This window comes from Pelmatolapia mariae, linkage group LG15 (genome assembly GCF_036321145.2).
Source record: "Pelmatolapia mariae isolate MD_Pm_ZW linkage group LG15, Pm_UMD_F_2, whole genome shotgun sequence".
Taxonomy (NCBI): domain Eukaryota; kingdom Metazoa; phylum Chordata; class Actinopteri; order Cichliformes; family Cichlidae; genus Pelmatolapia; species Pelmatolapia mariae.
In genome coordinates this window covers 30,347,284-30,367,737 of record NC_086240.1, presented here as the reverse complement: position 1 = coordinate 30,367,737, position 20,454 = coordinate 30,347,284, and the positions used below count along the sequence as shown (strand labels likewise).

The 20,454-nt window shown below is 39.2% G+C and overlaps 1 protein-coding gene across 1 annotated transcript in view; it reads left to right on the top strand.

Annotated features, from left to right (window-relative positions):
• cdk19 (cyclin dependent kinase 19) overlaps positions 1-20,454 on the top strand; it is a 49,670-nt gene continuing 29,216 nt past the window's right edge. The window contains exons 1-2 of the mRNA XM_063495183.1: positions 1-228; positions 7,705-7,780. Coding sequence (XP_063351253.1) covers positions 101-228; positions 7,705-7,780 — 204 coding nt within the window. The 5' untranslated portion in view covers positions 1-100. The remainder of the gene's footprint in view (positions 229-7,704; positions 7,781-20,454) is intronic.

Here is a 20,454-nt window from a genome sequence, read left to right as displayed (position 1 = left end):
AGGAAATGGTGGGGGAATAAAACGACCAGATTATTTAATTAATGCATGTTATAATTAATATTTTATTTTATTGTAAATTAAGGCGTATTTATGGGTTAAAATGGATTACGACTTCAAAACAAAGCTGGCGGCCGAGAGAGAGAGAGTAGAAGATCTGTTCGAATATGAAGGTTGCAAAGTGGGTCGAGGCACCTACGGGCACGTTTATAAAGCTAAGCGCAAAGACGGGTAAGATAACCGTGAACGTTATTGTGTATGCTGACATAAAACTGACCGCGGGATGCATTTTGTGAACACACGCCTCGGTTATGTTCTGAACGGGGCGTTCGATTTGAAGCTCCCCGAAGCGATAGCCCGTGTCTCTGTGTTTTTGTTTTCATGTAACGCACTCACTCACCAACGGTCCCCCCCCCACCTCCTCCGTCCCCAACCTCACAGCTCCCCCCTTTCCTCCTCCTCCTCCCCAACACCCCCAAACAACAGTGTAAAGCCGCGGTGCTGTTTATTTTCTGACAAGTGTCTTGTTGGCGGTCGCAGCAAAGGTAGCTTCTATCGTATTCTATCGTCACTTCGCGCGATAGTGACACCTCAGCGTCTTTTCTTGGCCCCGCTTTCAGCATTGTGGAGTGCCAAACTTTTTTTCTTCCTCTTTCTGACACACATTGTTTTCTTTCTGCCATTTGCTGCTTACACTCACTGACAAGCATATGACAGCGTGTGACCACGATGTATATATCAGCAACTGAAAGCAGGACAGATACGTTCTCACATTTCTGCTCTGCTGTGCCAACGGTGTCACTGTTCCTTATGCAAACTGGCAAAATCCCAGTCCAAAAAAACTGGCAAAATCCGGCCAGTGCGCTTCCTATTTGAATACTACAAGTTTCATTTGTACGATAGCCAAAAGTTTAATCACTCTGATCTAAAAAATACATTCAAGAAAAGCAGCGTTAACCAAGGGCACAGTGCATTAAGAGCTGATTTTGCTGCCCCCGTCTTTCAAAGGCTTTGTCATAAAGTTTTCTCGAAATCTGAGATGGAGAAACTAATTTTAAGCATTAGATGAACTTATTATACAGATGGCCCAATTTGACTTCTCCCCATGTAATACTTGTTTCAGAATAGAATAGAGTAGAATGCCTTTATTGTCACTATACAGTTGTACAGTGAGATAAAGAGCATCTCTAACTCAGTCCAAACATGTGTGTGTGGGGGGGCACGGCACAGTTCTGCAGCACTATATACATATGAACAGTATTAACAGAAAAAAATGTATAAAAATGTACAAATATACAATCTGGTGTAAGAAGAAAAAAGTAAATATGTAAATAAATATTGTTTTTTCCAGTCATGGCAGATGGCTGTCTCTCCCTGAGCCTGGTTCTGGTTTCTTTCTGTTAAAAGGGAGTTTTTTTCTTCCCACTTTTTGCTCAAAGGGGGTCATTTGATTGTTGGGTATTTTTTCTATATTACTGTGGGGTCTTTAATCTTACAATATAAAACATCTTGGGGTGACTGATGTTGTGATTTGGCGCTATATACATAAAATGGAATGGAATTGAATTGTCAGTGTTGTTATAGCAAAGCTAAGCACTGTTTTATTACCAGTAGGAACAGTATCACTCCAATTAGATCCAACTTAAAAGGAATGTCACAGGGAACATCTAGCTTTTCCACATTGATAATAACCATTATCAAGTCAATATTAATAACTGGTTAAGAATACACGTATAACAGTTGTTTTTTGTTCATGTTTGTATAGCTATGGTTATAAAATGTCTGCACCTCCATGCACTTGTATTTTAAATATGTTTTGTATTTTTCCAAAAAGATTAAAAAACATGAAATAAATTTTAAGCTTTATTAGCTTTATTTCTTTCAAAGTTTCGTCTGTATTGCTAATGTGGCCATAACCTCTATAGACAACTCAAATAATGAAATTATTATTAACATTTAAAAATCTTTGTAATAGAATCAAATAAAAATTTACCCAAGCTGTTAAAGAAGGCCTTTTAGTCTTCATTTACTTTGAGAATTGATATATTAAAAACTTTTACAATCATTCAGTGTCTTTAAAATCTGAAACAGTTCAGGTTTGTAGATCAGTCGGACTGTTTCTTCCTCACTGTGTTTGTTAATATTGCAATATTGTAACTTTATCAGCAGTGTAGATATGTTGGATTTAAACTAAGTGAGTCTAAAAGCAATGTTAAGCTACTTGACTCCAGTTTAGCCAATAGTATGTATGGAGTAACATAAAGTAGACAATTAACCACTGGTATTGCATTAGTTAGTGGGCCGAGTTCATGTAAAACTAAGGGGGCATTAGTGCTTTCCAAACTATAAACTCATTGCAATTTGTCATTAACATGCTGAATTGTAAAAGTTGAGTCAAGGCTGCAGGGAGTATCTTGTTGTGTTCTCTTTCACATGGGCAGGATAATAGAGGTGTGATGCAAGGTCAAAAGGGGAGCACAGTCAGTTTATGGTATGTCTTTTCTGCAGTGGTGATATCTGAGAGGGGATTTAAGGTTTGGCATAAATGGCTCTTTCAGTGCTAATATAGATTATATGGTGTGTGCTTATGAAATTATAGAAGAAATAAAGTAACTTGGCTGAAATATTATGGATTTTTATTATTCTTCATTATTGTCTAGTGCAGGTCATCCTGCATATGTGGGTTCCAAGAAGGAAGAGATGTTTATTAGCTGAATTTACTCCTTTGCTGTTGGTATTTATGTCATTAGAGCACTAGCCAAGTGATGGCAAACAGACAAGTCTTACTAACAAAGTGAAATTGTGATTTAAGTAAAACACCCAAACATGTTGTCGATCTTTTCAAAGCTATGGTCAACATACCGTATTTTCTGCACTATATGGCGCACTTAAAATCCTTTAATTTTCTCAAAAATCGACAGTGCGCCTTATAATCCGGTGCGCCTTATGTATGAATTCTGCTTGTGCTTACTGACCTCAAACTGATTTTATGTGGTACACGGGACTCAAAAATCTGTCAAAATTTTTTTTAGATTGACTTTGGTAAGCTACGAAGCCGCACCGCTTAATGGATTGTCGGAGCATTACGGCTACCGTAGTCAGGAGCCTCGCGGAGTAATCTGGGTCCAAAACTCTGTCCGCTTCAGGTCCCAAAGTTAAACGAACACTGCAGCATCACTGAGAGTTAAAAACTGTCTAAATTCTTTCATCTTTAATAAAATGATCAGCATTGCTGCTTTACCAGCTGTAACAATTAAGTTTAACATCCAGGCATCCATGAAAACAGAATTTATTAAATTTAACGGAGTTAGAAGTTAGCAGGAAGTTATCTCACTAGTTTCCACCTAAACATGATATAGCATGTTCTGAATGAGAGATTTCTGAAAAAATTAAAACCTACAGCTCTGCCATCACTTCCAAAATAAATGAAACTAAACAGCAGTGACGTTTGTAGGGTTAGTGAAGTTGGGCTAGCTGGTATATAATGATGTGCTACGCGATCGCTAGCAACACAGCTATGTTAGCATTACGTAAATACAGTGAAGCTGGAGGATGAATGCTAACTTTTTTCCACGTAATAGCATCCTGCCAAGCAATCGCATGGCAGGATGCTGTAAACAGACCAAGCTTCAGTCAGCAGAACAACTAAGATAATCCATCCACAATACGAGGTTAGTCATTAATATACAGCAACAACATGGGAATAGAGCAGCTGCGAGAGAATTCAACATTAATGAATCAATGGTATGGAAGTGGAGGAAGCAAGAAGAATGAGTTGAGTAAAATTTGACTTGTCTGACAGTTTTGTTTTGCTTAATGCTCCTTATAATCCGGTGCGCCTTATGTATGAAAACAGACAGGTTCATCGACAGTGCGCTTTATAATCCGGTGTGCCTTATGGTCCGAAAAATAAATGTATCCAGGCCCAAGACGAGAACTTAAAATATAGAATGTGGTCGTTGTTTCTGTTCCTGACAGAGCTGTCGTCATTCAGAAATTTGACGGAGAGTTGGATTGGACCCTCAGAGGATGCAAGGCCCTGAGAATAAAGAGCGTTATAAATTCCCAGAAATGTGAACCTGTTAATGCTTATCAAAGCCTCCTTTTCCCAGTACCTAAAATGTTACTCATGACTTACCCCAGTTTTGCAGCAGAATTTAAAGTAATGCATAATTTTTATTGTTTGCTGCTTTCACGACTTAAGAAAGCTTAAGGAGCCTAAGGGGCCTTGTTGTCATGTGAAAATGCTGTGTCTTGGAAGTATAAAGATCCAGTTTTGCTTTTTTACAAGTGGAACACGTCCCACCAACAGCTCAGTGTGTCTTAATAACTATATTATAGATAGCGATATCAGTGATGGATGCATGTTTTTACAGTGCCATAAAGTTAGTCCTGGAAGGAATTCATGGTGGATGTATGGGTCAGGAAGTCATTGGAATTTCTTTTAACCGCGACTGTTGGATAAACAGCATAAAAAGCAAAGTTTTATTCATTTCTTTATAGCTATTTTTAGTGCTTGTTGTGGGTGTACTGTGACAATGTTCTACGAAATCACAGCAGTTCAGGTCCAAAGAAAACTTTGTTCAGACATTACCAGTGCTGATTTTCTCTGACTTGTGTGTGTGTGTGTGTGTGTATGTGTATTTTAAGGGTGTTATTATCTGCCAAGAGCCAGTCACCAGGGCACCAGACCGCAGTTCCAAATTTTGAGGAAGACGTGAACCGTAGAGACATTATGGCATAAGCAGACTGAGCTGGCTCACGCACACCATCACAAGATCTGTGCGCTGGCCTGAAGGGGCCTGAGCAGATAAGCCAACACTTGCCCTGCGGGTGTTGTGGGGCAATGTGTCGCCAATTTGAAAAGGATTGATAGTCAGTGGTGTGTCTCCTCAGAGTGCTCTAGGCCTGCTTCATAGAAACCAAAAGAACAATCACTTCAGGGATTGTTAAGAATATAATAAAATATTACAATTTGCATGTTCTCAAAAACCCATTAAAAATAGAATGTAGTGATTTTTAAAATCACAATGAATTCAGAATCCAACATAGAAACATGATATTTACACTGAGACATTTTGCTCTTTCATGAAGAAAACATTCATTTTTAATTTGATGGATGTGTCTCCAGAGATCACTGTCTGTGAACATAGTCCGCCGTGCGATCTAGAAATACAGGTTAAAGCTCTGTCATACAAAAATGTATCCATATGTGAACACGGTGCAGAAATGCAAATAATAATAGTTAGTGTAAAACTGTGACTCTTTCTTTGACTGTCTATGGTAGATCTGACAGTGCCTGTTTGGGTTGTGAATAACTGATATTTATTGAAGTTACTGCTGATGTGCCACATGGCTTAAACCCTCCTGCTTTGGAGATGATGCATATACTGTATGGATATATGCGCATATATTTAAGACACTCGGAAAAAAGACAACAACCAACTTGAAGAAACAACCACAACACTGGCCAGTTACCATGGATAACAGTGGGGTGAGTGGGGTGTCTCATTAGTAACGTCTAGCAGACAGATCATGAGGGACACACCCGAGTATTTTTTTTAAAACTTTCGATCAAACATTTTCAGAATTAAAATTTCAGAATTAAAATTGCCAAATACACTTGATAGTTACAGTTACTTTTGCTTATCAAGTCAACACAAATGTTTCAGGACAGAAAAAAGCATGTGGAAAAAGCATGTGGAATAATTTAGCTAACATGGGTGGGGTTAAAAAAAAACTATACAGCATAGTATTGCGATATTTTGTATGGCAATAATCTATTTATAGAGGGATGCCAAATATCAGTGTTATGAATGAATTAAAATACTCTGGGAGTACTACAAAGAAGAGGGTGCATCTCATGCACAACCATCCAATTTAATGTAAGTTTGCTTGACTAACGTTACGTTACATTAAATTGGCTCAACTGAAAAACCATCAGACACTGGACACAGTTATTCAGAGCAAGCCAATGGCTCAGTCACACACATGCTAGAACAAAAATGGTGGCTTTTTTCACACTGTGATAACGCACTTGTCATTGTTGAAAGATACAACAAAATTTCATTTGGTGACCAGCAACCAATGGTAATGGTTGCTCAAAGCTTGAGGTTGTTGCACCTTTACCACCACTTTTGAATACACTGTGATTGCACAGGTCTCCTGATGGGAGGCAACCTTTCTACAAACAATTGCAGCCTTGACTGCAGTGAGTCTCAGACAGACTGCTAAAGGTTAGCAAATAATTGCTGTCGAATTTAGAAACTGCTAGCAGCAGGTCAACTCGGTCATAAGGCAAGAAGGCAACATTTCTTTTAAATTTTAGTGACAATATTGTTATTCTTGGCAATCTCATTTTACTCCCCCCACCCAAAAAAACCAAAAACAAAAACAAAAACAAAAAAAATCCTGAAGTGAGATAACTTTATGTTATTGGCTAAAACCAGATATTGACAGTTTTTTGAAGTCATAATTTGCACTTTAAATGTTGATAATGTTATTAAAAAAGGTTAAAAATAGCAATAGTCTTGTATTGTGAGTGAAGTGTTGTGATAATATTGTATTTTGGGATATCTGGTAATTCTCACCTCTGTTAGCTAACATTCATAATTAGTACTGCAAGCACAGAGGGCACTATGGGCACTATATAGACTACAGAAGACGCACAAAGTAGAAATAAACACTATATACGTTAATAGTGTAATGTGTTTAAGTGGGGCTTCCTTAATCTATAAAACAGTGAAGCTGTTTCATAATCACTTTCATCTTCTGACATAAAATTCAAATTTCAAGCATATAGATTTGGGTTTACAGTGTTTGGATCCGTCTTTATATGTCAAGCTCTGTAAGTTTGTCCTGGTTTGCATTACGGAGTGGATAAACTGTTTTATTGAGTAAATTGATTATATTAATGTGCAAATTTTTTTATAGACTAAAGGATTAAATGTTTGAGCTGTTTTGAGCATCTGTGCAGCTTAATTAGTATTAGAGATGTGTGCCTGAGAGCTCCAGTTAATCCGTGACCATCTCCAATGCAAATTAGGCTGAAGAGTGTTTGATATTACCACCATGAGGACCTCTTTGATCTGTGCAGGCTGCTCACTGAATGAAGTTGTTATTGGACACTGTCCACTGAGTGTGTTTACATTTTAGTCATGCCTCTTTGCTTGTTGTAAACAGACTTATGAATCCTTTTAGCCCTTATTTTCTCCACTGCTCTGTGTTCAGGCTGGGCTTCCTTAACCGGAACTCTGCTTATCTCAAATAATCAATATTGGTCTGCTGAAAGTGCTCGGCCCTGCGGGCTCACATTTCACTTATTAACTGATTTTCATGCTCAAATTTGATGCACAACGGCAAATGACTACCTTGCAAAAAGAGGAAAATTGCCAACTGAGAGCTTTGGAAGTGTCAGTGTGTAGTTTGAGTTTTCGTCCCTGCATCAAGGGGAATTTCACTGGGGGCAGTGATCCAGACCTAGGGAGCACTCCTGCAGGGAACTAATGGATCTTTGCTGCCAAAAGCTATCACTAATAACATGGATTCCTCTATGACAGTTGTGGAACTTGAACCACAGGATGTTTTTTATGCCCTCTGCTGTCCTCATCCTCCTTGCAAAACACCTCCTTTACTAATCAAACCCTCAAAAAACCTTTTTGTTGGCCATCTTCTAATAGTCTTCATTTTGTCTTTTTCTCACCACAGGAAAGATGAGAAGGAGTATGCACTGAAACAAATAGAAGGCACTGGAATATCAATGTCTGCCTGCAGGGAAATTGCTGTAAGTTACTGTTTTCATTACTAAGGCCTTACATGACCATGTTGTTCTCAGGCCCTTTAACCTCTTAACACCCACTAAGTCATTGCTTAGTATAAATGTTAATGTCAAGGATATTTTTGTTTTAGCCACTTGCTAAATAGGCTAATTTTCAGAAACTAGAAGATGTTACATTTCACATGGAGTTGAATACGTTCATTTTGGCAACACGGTTGTTATGCCAAGATTGTTTCCATTTGGTCTACCTTACAGTATAAAGCACCTTGAGGCGACTGATGTTGTGATTTGGCGCTATATAAATAAAATTGAATTGAATTGAATTGGTTAATCCAAATAGACGTCCCTTTTTATCATAAATGAAACTCGTGAAAAACCCTAACCCTAACTAAATGGGTTGCCAGCGACCTGGTAGATGCCGAGATGACATCAGTTGCTGCAGAGATAAACATCAGCAAATATCACAAAATCCTGTGAAGACTTTTACTCAATATTTTCAAGCAGACTCTTTAGTCTGGATGTTTCTTTTAGCGTGATATATAGAATAGTATCAGAGTTTGTCCAAGATGAGGATTTTAAGTGATTAGCTTTGAAGTTCTTAATGGGAGAACAGACAGTAAGAACTGGTAACCATTTTGGTCAGAAGATAGAGAGATACATGCTCCTTTGTAGTTTTGAGTCTAGTTCCCTACAAGGAACAGGTACAGTCTGCTACTAAAACACAGAGTAAAGTTAGTAAAGGGGCAACCCGCGACTGCTAAAATTAAAATGAATGTAGCATTATTTTGCTTCATGTCTGTTGAATGAAACTTGGCAGAGATGCAGCTCAGGATATTCAGAACAGATTCATTATAATCAGAATCGCTGACAGATTTAGTAAATTTTAAAAAGGTCAAAGAAATAAAGTAAACTAAAATATTTTATCTGAAAAGTCTCCTGAGTGGTTCTAATCCATACAGCCCAAGGATGGTCATATTGATCATTTCGTTTTGAAGCTGTTAATGAACTGGGGCATGTTTTTCAAGTAGAAAGGAAAAGTAATAGAATATAGTTCAAGTGGATAAGTGATGACATCAGAATCAGAATCAGAAAGGGTTTTATTGCCAAATGTTGAGCAGGTTTACAACATTAGGAAATTGCTGCGGTGCTTAGTGCAAACATACTGTCATATAATGCTTAAATAGACATAAAAATAAGAATTAAAAGTGCTAAGTAGATAGATATATACATGAGTGCAGGTGGTGATCAGTGCCGAACGTTGGATGATGCAGTGAACATAGTGTAGGGTCATGTGTTAGTGGTGGGAACAGTCATATGGTTATTGTTCATGAGTCCAACAGCAGAGGGGAAGAAACTGTTCTTATGGCGAGAGGTTCTGGTGCGAATGGACCGGAGCCTCCTGCCTGAGGGGAGCAGGTCAAACAGACTGTGTCCAGGGTGAGAAGGGTCAGCTGTGATCCGAGCTGCACGCCCCAGTGTCCTGGAGGTGTACAGGTCCTGCAGAGATGGGAGTCTGCAGCCAATCACCTTCTCAGCAGAGCACACAACACGCTGCAGTCTCTGTTTGTCCCTGATAGTGGCTCCAGCGTACCACACGGTGATGGAGGAGGTGAGGATGGACTCCATGATTGCGGTGTAGAATTGCATCATCGTCCATGTTGGCAGGTTGAATTTCTTCAGCTGCCTCAGGAAGTACATCCTCTGCTGGGCTTTCTTTATAATGGAGGTGATGGTGGACTCCCACTTCAGGTCCTGGGTGATGGTGGTACCCAGGAAGCGGAATGAGTTCACAGAGGTGATGAGGGTGTCAGTCAGGATAATGGGGGGGAGTGGGGCTGTGTGCTTCCTGAAGTCCACAATAATCTCCACTGTCTTCTGGGCATTCAGCACCAGGTTGTTGTGGTTGCACCAGGACACCAGACGTTCAACCTCCCTCCTGTAGGCAGACTCATCCCCGTCCGAGATGAGTCCAATAACGGTGGTGTCATCTGCAAACTTGATTAGCTTGACAGACTGGTGGGTGTACAGGGAGAAGAGCAGAGGAGAAAGAACACAGTCCTGAGGGGAGCCGGTGCTGATGGTCCGGGAGTCCGAGACATTCTTTCCCAGCCTCACATGCTGCTTCCTGTCCGTCAGGAAGTCAGTGATCCACCGGCAGATGGGATCAGGCACATTCATCTGGGAAAGCTTGCCTTGGAGATGGTCTGGAAGGATGGTGTTGAAGGCAGAGCTGAAGTCCACAAACAGGATCCTGGCGACATTGATGCTGGCACTGGCACTGTTTCCACAAACATACTGCCTGCACACATAAAACCATGAGAAGCATTTTCTCTTCTCATAAGGAATGTTTTTAACACTTCATTAGATATATTTAACAGCAGTTTTCACCCTTTTACTTGTGAAGTAAACCTAAAATTGCAAAATTTCAGTAGATAAAGTATCGTATTATATTTAACGGGTCAGACTGCTGCTGTAACTACATGTGGTTTGTACACCTTAATGTATCTTGTACAATTTAAAAAGGTGCAGAATTGATTAATTTATGTTTTTTGACTTGATTTTTTACAGCTTACTCAAAGATTTTTATTCTTATCTTATCTTCTCCTCACTGCCATGCCACTGATAAAGAGGGCATGTGCAGAATAATATTTTACTGAATATAATAAATGCTTTTTATCCCTCAGCAGTAAAAGGCTGATGGGTTATTGTGGTCACCCTGCGGCAGTTTGTGAATGTGATAACTCAAGATTGAAGCAACATAGACGTTTCAAATTTATACCATAGGTGTATCTACTTAAAATCCCAGACGAGTTCAAATGTCAGTGACCTTGACCTCAAGGTTAGAGATCAGAGGTCAGTTTTCTGAAAATCTTGAGAACAAGGCACACGGCCAAACTACAGGAGTAAACTTCCTGCTGCTTTGAGACCACTGGCATACACAGGTGGCCTCTGCACCACATGATCACCACGATCATGATCAAGGCTGCAATAGAAAAACATCAGTGTTGCCTGTAAGAAGTAAAAAGAAAACAACTTGTACCTTCTTATCAAAAATTTTCTGACTCATTGTCAGATTCTCTTCCCCCCATCATGTGAGCAATATGGGAGTGCCACTCTCTCTGTCTTAAAAAAAAAGCTGCAGTGTACATTTACTGAATGACAAAACACTGTCACTTGGATAGTTCACAATATTTCTGCATACAGCTTCACACAATAGATGTGTTTATTTATTTTTATAATCACTTTGTAAGATTCGGTAGCCAGCTGTCACATTTGACTCTGTCAGGTCAGTAGAGGGGACGTCGTGTTGCTTGAGTGCAAGTCAGTATGTCACTCAGCAAGTCCTGCCGATAGACACAGAATGTGGCCAGACAGGCTGGTGAGCTGTTATGTAAAGGTCTCTGGTTTCATGTATAACATGGTCAGCTGGAGGGGAGCTGAGCACTGTATGGTGTAAACACAGTAAATGACTCTGCATCAGCATATCCATCAGTAATGACCAAACTCAGTGTAGTTTCCATGCCCCTTTGCCACCCAGTAACATTTAAACTCACTCAGCAACGTGTTGCATGTTCTCAGTTCCTCTTTTTGCCTGTGATGTAGTGGGTGGTGTGTACATTTTTCACAAAGAAAACTGATATCACACTACACTAAATGAAAGTGAGGTTTCTACTAAGACATGTCGACTGTACATAAAAGCTCAAAAAGTCCACTTGATTTAAATGACGTGGATTCAAACCCAGGACAGCCGCTTTCAGCCGTATAGTATGTGGTTGTCACTCTTTGGCGTGGGGATTTTGTAGACTTTGGTTCCACTGCATTTTACTCATCTTTCAACATAGAACAGGTTTTACTGTATATCTACTGGATATACAGTCTTCTGAAAAAATAGAGTGAGATTATTTTAAAAATGAATGGTTCTTTTTCCCAGATGCGCTTGCTCTTAGTTTTTCAAGGTAGTCAGCAGATTGTCTCTGTTGTATACTTGTGGTTCCTAGACTATTTAAAAGTAGAATGGGAGGTAGAGCTTTCAGCTTTCAGGCCCCTCTTCTGTGGAACCAGCTTCCAGTTTGGATTCAGTACACTGGAACCCTCTCTACTTTTAAGATTTGGCCTAGAACTTTCTTCTTTGATTAAGTATATAGTTACGGTTGGATCAGATGACCCTGAATCCTCCCTTAGTATTTTGGAGAACTTCCTGCGTTAATTAGCCTCTGTCAGATTTTTGATATACAGTAAAACATCTCTGGCTACATGAATGTGTTGAAGCAGTGAGTCTCAAAAATTTGCTGTCCTGGCATTACTCCACAATGTCATCTGTGCAAGTTAAAGTAGTTACTAATCTTTGTCATTTTGGAAACTGCTGTAGAGCTTTTATATAGAACTTAAACCCTCTCATACTGGTTTAAGGGTTATGGTGCCATCCTGGTGTCATCTTCCTGGCACTGGCACTGATTTTTTAGAAAAAAAGACAGAAGGACAGCCATGCAACAGTCTAGATATGAAAAAGAAAAAATACCTAGAAAAAGTAAAATAAGGTTTTTTTTTAGGTGATCTAGCGGTAGCTGTCTATTGATGACTGTCTGCAGCTTTGGTTGGTTGTCGGTGGGTTGGATATGTAGAGGTCTGTGACCTGAATCCTACTGTGGAGGCTTCATTGACTGTGTCCTCCACTATTTCCTCTTTCGTTTTTTATCATTTATTTGCCCTATATGTATTGTCCTCTTCAGTAGTAAAAACTGCTTTTAAAAATATTTTTTCTTAAGTATACCCCTAAAAATACCCCTAAAATATATTTTAGGGGTTCCAACCTGCAATGAAGAATTTTTGGTCCTTTGCTAACCTTAACATCTGTAGAACATTAGAAGTCATTAAGAAGCCTAACCACCATTATCAGTCCAGTACCCTTAAACCCCTGTAGAATAAGAGATCTATTAGAATTAGAAATTTTCATATGCTAAATTTGACAATATATATATATATATATATATATATATATATATATATAAAGCAGGTAGATGGAACTGGGCAACTATGATTCAGCATTTCATTTCCAAATCATAATTCTTGCACGTGGGTGTATGAATTTTCCAGCTGCGGACACGGCCTCAGATTTGGAGGTACTGATTCTCCTTTCCGCCGTTTCACACTCAGCTGCGAACTGCTACAGTGCGAGCTGGAGGCCATCACCCGATGAAGCCAACAGAACCATATCATTTGCAAAAAGCAGAGATGAGATTCTGAGACCACCCGAGTGGAAGCCTTTCGCCACTTGGCTACGCCTAGAAATTCTGTCCATAAAAATTACGAACAGAATCGCTGACAAAGGGCAGCCCTGGCAGAGCCCATCACCCACTGGGAACGAGTCAGACTTGTTGCCGGCTATGCAGACCAAGCTCTTGCAACGGTTGTATGAGGATCGAATGGCCTGTAGCAATGGGCCAAACACCCCACACTCCCAAAGCACTTCCCACAGGACACTCCGAGGGACACGGTTGAATACCTTCTCCAAGTCCACAAAACACATGTAGACTGGTTGGGCAAACTCCCATGTACCCTCGAGAGGATAAAGAGCTGGTACAGTGTTCCACAACCGTGACGGAAACCGTATTGTTACTCCTGTATCCGAGGGTCTACTAACGGACGGACTCTCCTTTCCAGGACCCTGGCATAGACTTTCCCAGGGAGGCTGAGCCATAAATTAAACTTAAATTATCACGAATGTAATTTGTCATTTTGAAAAATTTGAAGCACATACAATTTTGTAAAATTATGGACTGAATATGGTGAACTGTGGTTTTTGGGGACTATTGATGGAAGAAAAAGAAGTCCTGTTCAAGAGACAGCCTTCAGCACGGCACAGAAACATGCTATATTTGAGGCTACGGTGATCTTGTTCCTTACTGTTTGAGTACTGTATGTGTAAGTGGTTTACTGGCAATCTGGTGGATGATAAAAAATTAAGACCCACTTATTTTAAGACTGTGCACAAGCTCTCTTGGTAGAGCCGGGCCCAGTTGTTAAGTTCTGATTTTACATTTTCAGGGTCCCTTGTTTTTTTTTAGATAGTTTGGTTAAGCAAAAGCCAGTTGTATTTCTCTCTGTCTGTCCTCTCACAGCCTGTCAGTTTCTGCCTTTCAGCAGGTGTCAGATTGCATGCCTGCTCAACAATCTCTCTTTCAGGTCCTGATTGTAGTTTTGTGCTAAACAGGGTGTGGAGCAGTGCGTCACATCCTTGGAATAGTCAAATTGTGATTTTGATGCGTAGTGATGATTGATGAGTCATACCTCTCTGGTCAACAATTCACATTGACGTACGTGAAACGGGTGTTGTTAGAAATTTGGTTGGACCATTCTTTTACTTGCAGAACTGGCTGCTAAAATCACGGAGATCTGACTGGGTGTCATGTTTCATTCACAAGTGGAGCTTAGTGGGTTAAAAGGATACAGTTGCGTTGCTTTGTCTTTTAAGCTTTGGAAGAACAATCATCCCTTTCATAACTCCTCCTCCTCTGATGATAAAATTGCTCTGTTTTTGATATCTGGAAAATTAAAAATAGGATATATCCTTTTGTCACAGCATTCTTTTCCAGAATAATCAGATCAGACCATAACAGTCTCTGTCTCCTGGGGCGAAGCATTGCTAGGCTGCCTTTGCTTTTCTTACAGTGATAATGATTAATTTTAACAAGTAATTATTTTCCACTAATATCTACAATAGTTCTGTGCTGCAGTGAACAGTTTTGGAAAACTGAGCGTTAGGGTTTTGAAAGAGTTCAAGAGCGTGGACTATGAAACTTGGCTGGTTGTTTGTTCAGTGGATTTAAACCATTACAAGTATTATGCAAATGATCTGTGTGTTTTGCACTTGTACTTCAGATCTCTTTAATTCGAGGGGAGAAATCTTTAAAGTAATTCAAGGGGAGATCAGACAAAAGCTGACACAGTGTCTTTGGGTGGTTAGTTTAAGAATGTTGTCTTTGGAATGGGTATAATAGGCATTCTGTTATTTTTAGCTCATCTGGCCAAATACCAATGAGCTTATGCTATAGACAGACTTTCATTCTTTTACCTGTCGTCTCTCTGTCGGTTAATCCACTATTCAAAAGCATTGCTACTCCTCCTTAAACATTGGTTATAATTTTGGGAAACTTGCACACAGTGACCAACTAATGGGTTGTACTCCAGTCTACTTTTAACATTTAACTTTTTAATCAAATATTAATTATTGCATTTTTAGAATGTGAGGGTCTTTTGTCAAAGCAAAGTTGTTTGTCAATGCCAGAGTAATTGCTGTATTGAGGCTGGACTTGCCACGTATTGATGCTTGGTTAATTTTGTTGTGACGGGCCTTTTTCTTTAAATCCAAACCACATAGAATAAACACACACTGGAGAGTACAGAGTTCTCAAATGGGACATGAACCACTGTCCGCTGTCCAGAAATATTATTTTTTGGAATTTGTTTGAACATTGTGTAGCTCTCTAAACACAACTTTTCACAATTCAGTAAAATGTCAGTGAAAAAAAGGCTTCTCCTTATTGAAACAACAGCTTGGTATGGCTGTAGTAATGTACCATACAGATGTCTGGTAGGCCTTTGATCAATGGAAAATCACTGAGTGGGTAAACACAAAAAGTCTTTGTTAAAATTAGTTTGTTTCCAAGACTTTTAAATTGTCTGAAAATACAATTTTTCACTTTTTGTTTATCTTCAAACCAAATTTAGATGGTGATCCAATTTTGGTGAACCTATGTAAATTGTAGCCTCAGTTTCCTGTTCTTAGCTGACAGGAGTGAAACCAGTGTGGCTTCCTGCTTCTATAGTCCATCTGCTTCAAGTGCTGTTTGTCATTCAGAGATGCTCTTCCACATACCTCAGTTGTAACAAATGGTTATTTGAGTTACTGTTCCCAGTTTGTTCCTCAGTTTGAAGTAGTATGGCCGTTCTCTGATCTCTGGCATCAACAAGGCATTTTTGTATATAGAACTGCTGCTCATGGGATACTTTCTTTTTGGGGGGTCATTCTCTGTAAACCCTATAGATGGTTGTGTGGGAAAATCCAAGTAGATCAGCATCTCAACAACCATCCCAAGTTCAACGGCGCTTAAATCACCTTTCTTCCCTCATGCTCAGTTTGAACTTAAGCAGGTCTTCTTCATTATGTCCACATGCCTAAATGCACTGAGCTGCTGCAATGTGACGGGATGATTAGATAGTTGTGTTAACTACCAGTTGAAGAGGCGTACCTAACAAAGTGGCTGGTGAGTGTCTATTTTTCCAACAGAATTCTGTCAACAGTTTTTGTTTAACTTTGTGTACATCATACCAATCATTTTTTCATCTTTGCATTTTTTGCTCTGTAATACAACAGCATTGACAATACTTTTTACCAGGCAGTGGACTTGAAGTTCAAAGGGTATAACAGGAAGTATAACAGAAATGATTACTTGGCTGTTAGTTCTCCAGCTGTTTGTGTCCGCAAAAGGGTATAATCAAGGGTTTAGTGGGGAGGTTCCTCTGCTTAACACTAAACAGTGGGAAAAACATTAAGAGCACAGTGAAACTCAATCAGCAGCGTTGTTGTATGGAGTGTAGTGTCACATTCACTCTGTACAGAAGTGAGTGTAGCTCTTTCTTGAATTCTCTGGCATTCAACTACCCCAAAAGTATACAAACCTGTCAATTATCGTTTTCTAGACTTATGTTAATGTTATTAAATTGTTAGTATGTCTGAAGGTTCACAGAATAATGCTAATGCACACAGTTTCTGTTTGTTATCAAGCCTTTTTTAAGCCATGCAACAAAATGTATTGAAACAACCTTCTTACCAGAAGATTTATATTGAGTAGTCCACAAATTTGATCAGATCTTATGTATTTATTTTTTGTGGTTATCTGAATAATAGTGCAGTCATATGGTCTAACGTAGGTGGATGTAAATACTGTAAGTAGTAGGATGTAAGTCATATTTATTTCTCAGCAGGACAAGCCTCACATCACTTGTCTCCTAAATGTTGCACCATAAATTTGTCTTGCTTAAAATATTTGAGAGTTTCCCAGCAGAACAAAGGGGTCTTTGTGCCTCCCAACCCACCACCTCGCTTGGTTTAGCAAACGGTGCACTTCATTAACTAGCACGCTGCATGAAGTTGAATTGAGACAGGAAAGGAGGAGAGAGCTTGGCTTAGCTGCAAAATGTTTTTGGTTTTGGAGCAATAATGAGCATGATCTTTTTGGTCTTTTCATGTCGATGTACAAGTTTTGGATTGGATTTTTTTGACTGGTTGAATTTATCCTCAGAAAAATATTATACAGTTAGGTTTGCTTCATTTGAAATCCAGTGTGACATTTTAGCTCATTTGTAAGTTGGATTAAAAATATCTTCTATTGTAAAATAAACCCAGTTTATATGGCTAGAGTGAAACATCTTACAGCTGTTCGTGCTCTCTGTGCTATGATAGCAACTGGTGTGCTTCTGTTGCTGTGTGGTATAAACGGTATACAGTACAGCCTCTGTCAATTCAAAGGTTTTACAGATCATAACATTATTAAAATTAGGTACCTATAACCTCAGATGAACAACTGAACGTGGCAGATTACATGGTGTAATTTTGTGTTTAACAAAAATTCTTCCCTGGTAAGGCTGCTGCCCCAGTGACCTGCCCCAGATAAGTGGAAGGAAATGGATGGATGGACAGAAATTAAGGCAAAATGCAGAAGTAGAACACCCTTACTGCTTCCACAGGAATTAAGAAAATAAAAGCAACCAGGTTCTGTTAATCAAATGCACTTGATTAGCTGAATCTCAGCATGAGCGCCTATATAAAAGCAGAAGTTTTAGCAGTTTGCAGTTTTGGAGAAGTCAGGTGTGACAGACATGATGCAGCTGTTGTTGTGCATCATTCTTGGAAGCGTTATGAAGCCATTCCCAAACAACAGGAAGTTGCACTGAGAATTGCATGATTCTGCACTGAGAAAGATTATTCACACATCGAAAAGGCTCAAGACAGTTACCAGTCTTCTCAAAAGTAGCCATCCCAGAAAAGTCACCCGAGTGCTGGACTGTGCAAAGCTAAAAGAAACGGCAATAATTGGTGGTATTTGTCATGTGTAATATATAATGTGTTGTTGTTCATCACAGGTTCTGTTTATTTTGTTAAGAACTAGAGCCGGTTTTATTATTTCCTAATGTTACAGTGGGTGACGTTACTTACCATCACTGTACAAAGGAACTGAATACATTGACTGTAGATATAGGATCCAACTTTGCCAGTTTGGATTGGATCGATATCCGATTCAGTTATTAGTTTAGAACTTCCCTTACTTCCCCTGGAGTAGGACATAAAGTTTCTTATTTATATACTGTTCGTTTCATTGTAAAGACTTTCTGAGCTAATGCTGGAAGTGGCATACTGTCACAGCTAGCTAATCCACATGAGATAACGAGTACATGTTAACTAACAACATTGACAGTGTTTTAAATGAAGAGAAATGTTTATAGCCTAAATGCTATAAGATTAATATAACTATATGTTCATGCTAAGAAATAAAATGCTTGCATCAGAGAGAAACATCAGATAAAGATCAGCTCCATTGTGAAGAAACAATATTTACTAAATAAATAAATACGTTCTCCTGAGAAACCGGTTCTACAGTCTGGCCTTTTGTCTCAGAGACTGTTTCAGGATATGTCCACTACTTATCATGAATGCCAAGTCTGCTTTCTGTTTCTATTCTGGATGGTGAGGTGGAAGTCAAAAATAATCCACTTAGGTGATGATGAAAACCGTCAGGAAATCAATATTTGAAGCAGGAGTAAGCACAGCAGGTTCTGATGTAGATCAAGAAAGTGAAACCTGCAATTTTTAGTCCATGCTGCTTCTTTTCTTTAAGCATTGAGTTCCTACACTCAGCTCTACACAGGCCGCAGGTTGCATAACATGGCACACTAAGGTTCTACAGCTTTAAACCTGTGTGACATAAACAGTCTGTGTTTAGATAATGCTTGGGCAACCTGGGTAAATCTGCTGGTTGGCTGTCAGAGATGATCTCTCCTGTGTACGTTGAGTTCAATAGGGTGGGGTTTATGGACGGAGGGAGTGCAGGTAGAATGAAAAACAGGAACTTCTCTTTTGCATGCAGCAGTGAACTCCAGACTGTCGGCTGCTGTGTTTGTTTTGTTATTGAGAGAACCATTCTCTTATCACTCATTCTCTTGACTGTGCATAACAGGTTTGGGTCAGGTTTGGTTTTGAACTGTTTGAACAATATTATAATGCAAAACTACTATAAATGTCTCACTGAGATATTCATATCTAATTAATATTTTAAGCATTATTTTAAGAACAAGTTGGCAGTTCTTGATTTATTTTTTTTGACATTTCATTTCGTGATGTCAGTTAGGTGAACCTAATAAACTACTCGCTAACTACAGAATAATGAGTGTAATACAAAGGTTCAAAAAATATAGGAAACTGAATCTGAACTGTATCTGATGTTTTAGGTTGTATTTGCCTAATAAATCGTGGCAGGTTCTTATTTTCATAATTTGGAGGCATCATTTTTTGGGGATGGGCAGATGTATTTACTTAAATCATTACTGAGAATCAGGAACACGTGGATGGTAGGCAGGCAAGCTTTAACCAATCCAGCCATTTAGGTCAAATTATAGAAACCATTTCATTACCTGAACACACACTGCAGGGTCGGTGAGAACCCTACAGGTAAAGGGTGCAAAAAAACCTCTTAAAATTTAAGTTCCTGTTACATTTTTTTTCTTAAAAAACACTGTTGAAACAAAGTGTTTAAGGCAACCTAAATTGGGTTGCCAATGTTAGGCATTAGGTAGGTACTCAAGTTTTTCACCTTAAAGGATCACATCTGAAGGCTATAGAATCATTAGCTCACGCTGGTCGCCGAACTAGCCTATTCTATTAACAATGGGTATTAAAGGGCACTGGTTTAGCTCAGTGGGATGACCAGGCGACCATATGCCGCATTGGTTTATGGTCGGCTGGCCTTGGTTTGAATCGACTCGCAGCCTTTTGCTGCATGTCTTCCCCCTGGTTTCCTGTCAGTCTCTACTGTCCCTATCAAATAAAGCTGAAAAAGGCCAAGTTAAAAACAAAACAAAGGGTGTTAAATCTACTGGGTAAATGAAGTTCTGATTATGGTATGGTATATCACCTCTCTGTGACATTACTAAGGGCTCTCTGTGGAAAGCCTTCCTGTCACAGGTGACAAAGAAAGGTTGGCTGAGTCTGTTGGCACTTTAAGTATGGTCAGGAAGCTGTGTGTAAACTGTAGGAACCCCCAAATTAATCCAGCACAGGATACCTGTAAGTACCCTCGCTGGAGGAAATGAATGAAAATGTATTACAACTGTATATATACACAGAAATGAATCTTCTCTTAGAATATGATTTTAGCATATTTAGCATATTTTAGCTGCCAATGGGCAGTTAACGTGCTTTGATATTAGGCCATTAGTGGCACTGAGAGCTGAGTTAATCCTATCTGTATTTGGTAAACTTGTTCGCTATCAGCCGTGTTAACTGCATTTGGCTTATTTACAGTGACATTTCTGATATTCAGTTTTATTTGTTGAGTCACATGTGTTATGTTTTCTCTTGTTGACAGATAATAGCATGTCAGCAAATAAGATGATTTGTGTTCACT